Source organism: Budorcas taxicolor, chromosome 14 (genome assembly GCF_023091745.1).
Source record: "Budorcas taxicolor isolate Tak-1 chromosome 14, Takin1.1, whole genome shotgun sequence".
Taxonomy (NCBI): domain Eukaryota; kingdom Metazoa; phylum Chordata; class Mammalia; order Artiodactyla; family Bovidae; genus Budorcas; species Budorcas taxicolor.
The window spans coordinates 15,041,343-15,048,266 of record NC_068923.1 but is presented as its reverse complement, the minus strand read 5'-3'; the positions used below and the strand labels follow the sequence as shown (position 1 = coordinate 15,048,266).

Genomic DNA, 6,924 nt, shown 5'->3' with positions numbered 1-6,924 from the left:
TTCTGCCTGAAAACAGCCTGATACGGATATCAGGGCTCCTGGGCACTGATCTTGCCCTGGGACGCCCACTGAGTGGTGCTCTTCTCTGCAAGACCCTGGCCTGGCCCCTCCGGGGGAGACCATCAGGGCAGTGCCTCCCCTCTCAGGGCCCTGGGCCTTCTGGGTCTGGGCTGGGTCCTCACCCACAGCTGTGCCTCGGGGGAAAACAGGCCAGCTGGCTGGCCCTCAGCACAAGAAGAGGTCTGCGGGGGGTGGGCTGCAGGGCCCATGTGGGAGGCAGAGCCCCACCTTTGGTGACGTGGGGACCAGGGGTCCTGAGAGCGCTCTCGGGTCTTCCTCTGTGAGGAGTCATTGCGTGAAGATTCCCCTGGGACCTGCACCCTGCTCTCAAGCTTGGGAGGTCTAGGAGGTGCCAAGAGCTCAGCACAAGTTCAGGAGTGTTTGTTGCTAGTGCAGGCGGAGGGGACACAGGCAGGAACAGGTTCAGGAGGCTGACCAGGGTGGCCTGGGCCGAGGCAGAGGCACCCCAAGGGCAGGCTGGGGCTCCAGGCTGCGTCTCAGCCCGAGGACAGCTCTTACGCCACGTGGGGCTGAGGCCCATCGTGCATCTCTGCTTGATGAGGGACCTTGGCAGTTCTGACTCATGACCACAGCTGAATATCCCCCAGGGAAGTATCAAGAGAGGGAATGAGTGAAAGTAGAAGGACAAGTAGCACTCAGATCTTCAGCCACCCTGCTAGAAGCCCCATGCACTCCGTGTCCTTCCTCCAGAGCCTGCACGGCGGTGTCTTCAGGGCACCTTCCCCAAATCAGGGCCGGGGCTCCTGGGCACCTCTGCAGAGGGCCAAGCATGAGGGCCCTGGGCCCTGCTGACACATGGGGGACATGGGGGTGGCACAGAAGACCTGCTGTCAATCTTCTGCTTGAAAGCAGGGCCAGGGACAGCAACACTGACCTCCTGGGAGAGCTGCCAGGGGTGGGTGAGACGACACGGGGTCTGAAACTGTGGACCCCCAAGCACAGGGAGGGCAGAGCTGTGTGCCTGCTGGGTCCCTGGGAGGGTGTGGGGCCCACGACCACGCCCTTGTCAGGCTTTCCCCACCCTGGGAGCTGCTCATGTTCCAGGAAGAAAGAAGCATGTGGTCCCTGAGCACACACCCCATGGGGGCAGGGTCCTCTCACCTTTCTGACTGAGGAGGGGCTTGCAGGCCAGCCTCACCCTCCCTGCCGGTGAGCCCGTCTTCTGGGTACCTGCTCCTCAGCTGGACAAGCCAGGCCAGACATACAGGGCCTCGGCCACAAACTGCCTTGGACGCCAGTGTGCCAGTGGGGTCTTAGCATCCCCTAAGTGCCCCCGTGGGCACTGCAAGCCCCCGTTGGGAGGGACCCTGACTGGCTCCTGCCTCCACCCCTGGACCCAGCATCTGGCCCAGGCAAGAGAAGCCATAACCCGAGGCTGCAGGAGATGAGAGCCCAGCCCTTCCCTCTGCTCCCCGTTCTGGTCCTTGTAGAAGAGAGACAAACATACCCAAGGTCTCCTTTCATCCCTTGCGAAGATAAAGCACCCATCCATCTTGTGCCTGCTTCAGGAGGGGGCCTCTTGCCCCCACTGCTGCCCCTTTGGGTCCCTGCTCCAACCCTGTCCTGCTCCCAAGAGCCATCCACCAGCAGGCCTGCGTCAGTGCCTGACCCAGCGCCATCCATCTCCCTCCACCCGCTGGAGGCCTTCAGCCTGAGTGCCGCCTTGGGCTTGCTGGTCTGGTCCTGAGCCAGTCTGGCCTGTGATGTGATCAGGTCGCCTGAGATATCAGGCCCGGTGAGATAAAAGGAAGGGGCTGAGGGGGCGGGGAGCAGCAGGATGGCGCTGTGGGCAAAGGCCAGGCTGCGGATGGCAGGGCCCTGGCTGTCCCTGCACAGGGCACGCCCACTGGGCACCAGAGCCGCTGCAGCGCCCAAGGCGGTGCTGCCCTTCGAAGCCATGCCCCGGTGTCCTGGCAACAAGTGGATGCGGATGCTGCAGGTCTGGAAGGAGCAGGGCTCTGAGAACATGCACTTGGACATGCATCAGACCTTCCAGGAGCTGGGGCCCATTTTCAGGTAAAGCGCTCCCCGCTCACCTCAGCGAGAACACCCTCACGTTCCGTCCCCCTTGGTGGCTGAGTCCGACTGGGCCAGGGCTGTGCCACATCCCACCGCCCACATCCTGGCCATGGGGAAGGGGCAGGGAGGCGGCTCCTTGCGGCAGGTGTGCGCCTGGGCCACCGCAGACGGGGGCCCTCAGTGAGCAGGAGCCCTGGGCGGCTCGCTGCTGGGAGCACAGAACGCAGACCCCAGAGGAGGGGAGGCTTCAGTGAGACCGCGGGAGGGCCCGCCTGCTCTGAGCCAGCGCCTGGCTCTGTGGAGCGGGGACCAGGCAGGACACGGCCCCCCAGCAGGCCGCGGAGCTCTGCCCCACAGGTACGACGTGGGAGGGAGACACATGGTGTTCGTGATGCTGCCCGAGGACGTGGAGAGGCTGCAGCAGGCGGACAGCCTTCACCCCCAGCGGATGCTCCTGGAGCCCTGGCTGGCCTACCGACAGGCTCGCGGGCACAAGTGTGGCGTGTTCTTGCTGTGAGGGCCGGTGGGGGTGTGGAGGGAGGGGCTGGGGGGCCTGTGTGCAGAGAGCATGTGGGACAGGGAAGGCCTCAAAGCCAGCCTGCCCTGGGCCCACCTGGATGGGTGGGGAGAGGGTACCCCCCAGCTCCGGATCGGGCCCATGCGCCAGGCAACCTGTGTGCCCTGAGCCGGGTAAGGGGTGGGCCATGGTGGGGACCCTCCCTATGGGTCCAGAAGAGGGAGGGTGATGTCTGCAGAGGCCTCCGAGGGGCCTGCTGGCGGGGTGCCTGTCTCCCTTCCTCCAGCCCCCCAGGCCCTGCCAGCAGGCCCCCGTGGGCACTGGGCGCTGTGTGGAGACCACCAGGAGAGGCCCGACTGGATTCTGCCACAAGGGGCAGGAGCTGTGCGGGGAGGGGAGCAGCATGGCAGAGGCCTCATCCACTCTGGGGCACGGTGAGAGCAAGCTGGACCAGCTCCCAGGGGCTCGGCCTCCTTCCTCTCAGAAGAAGCCTCCAGGCCCAGAGGAGGCCCGGAGGGGAGGTGTGTATGGCAGGCAGGGGGCCTGCGAGTGTGCAGACACCCCGGCAGCAGTCTCAGCCAGAAGCCCCCGTCTCAGCCTGGGTGAAGTACCCGACGCTGCTCCGAGGAAAGAGGTGCCGCCATGATCCTACCGGGGCCAGCCTACCCCTGAGGACCAGCAGGCGGCTCCCTGTCTGGCCAGCTTCGCTCTGGAGAGAGGAAGGCGTGGTGCAGGACGGGGCCGCTGCTGACCGACACCTGACGCTCCGCTCCCTGCTCCACAGCAACGGGCCCCAGTGGCGTTTGGACCGACTGCGGCTGAACCCAGACGTGCTCTCGCTGCCAGCCCTGCAGAAGTACACGCCCTTGGTGGATGGCGTGGCCAGGGACTTCTCCCAGACCCTGAAGGCGAGGGTGCTGCAGAATGCTCGGGGGAGTCTGACCCTGGACATCGCTCCCAGCGTCTTCCGCTACACCATCGAAGGTGTGGGCTGGGGAGGCGGGCGCACCTCAGGGTGTAGGGGGAGCTGGCCCTGAGGCCCGGGCTGCCTGGGGCTCAGGAACCCCTCCTCCCACAGCCAGCACCTTAGTCCTTTACGGAGAGCGGCTTGGCCTTCTGACCCAGCAACCAAACCCTGACAGCCTGAACTTTATCCACGCGCTGGAGGCCATGTTCAAGTCCACCGTGCAGCTCATGTTTGTGCCCCGGCGCCTGTCACGGTGGACGAGCAGCAGCATGTGGAGGGATCATTTTGAGGCCTGGGACTACATCTTCCAGTATGGTGAGGGCTGGAGCCCGGGCAGTGCGGTGACTAGGGCCCCCGGGGCCCCCTCCACTCACCACAGTCGCGGAAGGACTAAGGTCCCGGGAGGGGCTTGTGGCTGCGTCATGGTCCCAGACACCGCCGGCAGTGAGGCTGGCCTGGGCGGGCCTGAGAACTGGGGCAGGACGTGGAGACTTGGGGGCGTGGAGGGTAAAGGGCAGGAGGATGACAAAGAGCAGCGCTTCCCGGCGCCAGACCCAGGGCTTCTGTCGCTGTGCATCCTGCAGCCAACAGAGCCATCCAGAGAATCTATCAGGAGCTGGCCCTCGGCCACCCGTGGCACTACAGCGGCATCGTGGCAGAGCTGCTGATGCGAGCAGACATGACCCTGGATACCATCAAGGCCAACACGATCGACCTCACTGCTGGGAGTGTGGACACGGTCAGGCCAGCACCCAGCCCTTCCCATAGACCAGGGAGCTCTCCTGCCTCCAGGCGCCCTCCACCCACGGCAAATGTCTCCTTCACGCCCCTCCCCAATCTGTGCCTCCAGCTTCCCAAAGGGAAGGCGTCTGTGGTGACCCACATGGGAAACCAGGCTCCAGACAGAGTGTAGAGTGCCCGGAGACCTGGGCACCTGCAGCATCAGAGCTCCCTGGGGTCCTGGGGGGAGGGGAAGGGCCGAGGTCCGGCTGCAGGGTCACACTAGAGACCTGTTCCAGGGACAGAGACGATCCTTTGGAGGTGACAGGCTAATGGGAAGGGCAGCAAGAGGCTCCAGCGTATGTGGGAGAGAGCAGGTGGCAGGGAAGCCAGCCCAGGGGCCGGGCCAGGCCCAGGGTGTGCAGTGCAGCTGAAGCGTCCTGCCTCTAGACCGAGCCTCCCTCTGCCAGCATCTCTGAGGGCCAGGCACCCAGGCCCTGAGCAGAGGGGCAGGCTCGTGGTGGAGACACTCCCTGAGCCGGGGCTGTGATGCAGCCATGAAGTGAGAGAGGGTGGGGCAGGCATGTGCCTGCTCTGGGAAGGCTTCCTGGAGAAGGAGGGCTTTCACTGAAATTGGAGGGACCACACAAAGAGGAGGCCCGGAAGGCAGCAGGCCAGGCCCTGCCAGAGCCAGCAGTGAGGAAAGGCCATGAGGCTGAGCGGTGGGAACAGGGCAAGTGGACAGAGGAGGGCAGACAGGGTCAGGGACCCTGTCAGGAAGGGCCTTGCACACTTGTATCCCAGGCTAGAGGAAGCCAGTGTGGGGAGTGTCTCGTTCAGGCATCCGGTCCCACACGGACCACAGGGCAGAGCACAGCGTGGACTACAGCTCAGGGAGCCGTGGGGAGGCTGGATCTGCCCGGCAGGGGATGCCAGGGGCAGGTTACCTTGGGGATGACATTTAGGAGATTCCGAGCTGCCCAGAACTCTGGCTGGATAGCGGGCACTGCTCTTTGCACATGGAAATGATCCAGGAGGAGGAAACAGTTGGGAGTCTGGGCAACCGGTTCCTGCTAGTCCCCTGTGAACGGACCTGCCTGTGGATGCCCAGATGGACCTCAGCTCCTCAACTCTCCCCACTGAGTGTATGCCATGAGTGAGCCCCTCCTGGACCCAGGGGAGGAAGAGAACCTCAGGTTCTGATGTGGCCACAGGAGGCCTGCGTCTCAGTAACGTTGGGGATGCCTCCCCTGAGGGATTCAGGGAAAGCTGACGAGCTGGTTTTAGAATCTCCAGGACTCCAGGTCTGGGCTTTGTGGTCTCCAAGCGTGCAGGTCCCCTGCCCCAGGGGACCACCATCTTTCTGGGAGGGGCTCGGGAGTGGAGGGGCACAGCCTACACCGAGATCTGAGCCCTGGCCCTTTGCAGCCCCTGCAGACAGCCTTCCCCTTGCTGATGACTCTCTTTGAGCTGGCTCGGAACCCGGAGGTGCAGCAGGCCCTGCGCCAGGAGAGCCTGGTGGCTGAGGCCCGGATCTCAGAAAATCCCCAGAGGGCCACCACGGAGCTGCCTTTGTTGCGGGCGGCCCTCAAGGAGACCTTGAGGTAGGCGAGGTCGACCTGGACTGCCCCGTGGCCCTGGCCCCGTGTCTGCAAGCCCCCTTGCCGGGCTTGACGATCACAACTGGGGCTGACAGCTCCTTTGCCCAGGGGTGCATCCCCCTGTACCTCCTCTTCTTCTCCCTGGAGGGAGGCTGGTGCTTCTTCCTCCGGGATCCCACCTCAGTGTCCCGGGGCCCTCGTCAGTCACGTCCTCGCTGGCCTGGGGAGCTTTGGCTAACTCGGGAGATGCAAGGAAGGAGCGCCTCAGGATCTGGGCTTCCCAGTGCCAGGAGTGACGTGTGAGGGCCCGGGGCTGGGGGGGGGCTGCCCTCAGGCTATGTGCACTGGGCTAGGAAGGCTGCAGAGGGTGTCCGGGGTATGGCCACAGCTGAGGACCCTGCAGGATGCCCCTGTGCGCAGGCTCTACCCCGTGGGTATCACTTTGGAGCGGCAAGTGAGCTCGGACCTGGTGCTGCAGAACTACCACATCCCGGCCGGGGTGAGTGAGGCCCAGGAGCCCCGACAACCTTCACCCAGCGGCCAGGGGACATCGGCCCCTTCCCACTGCCTGCAGACGCTGGTGAAGGTCCTACTCTATTCCCTGGGTTGAAACCCCGCCGTGTTCGCCAGGCCCGAGAGCTATCACCCCCAGCGCTGGCTGGACCGCCAGGGCTCTGGAAGCAGGTTCCCGCACCTGGCCTTTGGCTTTGGAGTTCGCCAGAGTGCATGCGTGCTCTGAACATTCCATGTTCGTCTGTGTAGAAAGTGTCAAGCTGATTCTGAAATTCACATGGAATGCAAGGAACTTAGATAACCAGTGTAATCCTAAAAAAGAATGACAAGGCAGGAGGATTCGTATTTGCCGATTTCTAAGCTTACTGCATAGCAAACTTTCCAGACAGGATGGTACTGGTACAAGCACAGACCAACCAATGGGCTTGAACTGAGCATCCAGAAATGAAATGATATGTCTGTGGTCACTTGAGTTTTTACAGAGGGGCTAAGGCCATTCAACATGC

General features: G+C 63.8%; 1 protein-coding gene across 1 annotated transcript; it reads left to right on the top strand.

The window, feature by feature from the left end:
- The first annotated feature begins 1,858 nt into the window (after positions 1 to 1,858).
- On the top strand, positions 1,859 to 6,644 carry LOC128059476 (cytochrome P450 11B1, mitochondrial-like). The gene is given in 7 exon segments (XM_052651898.1): positions 1,859 to 2,097; positions 2,458 to 2,613; positions 3,402 to 3,601; positions 3,696 to 3,899; positions 4,169 to 4,323; positions 5,733 to 5,908; positions 6,263 to 6,644. Coding segments are annotated over 7 exon segments (1,512 nt in total).
- The last annotated feature ends 280 nt before the right edge of the window (positions 6,645 to 6,924 follow it).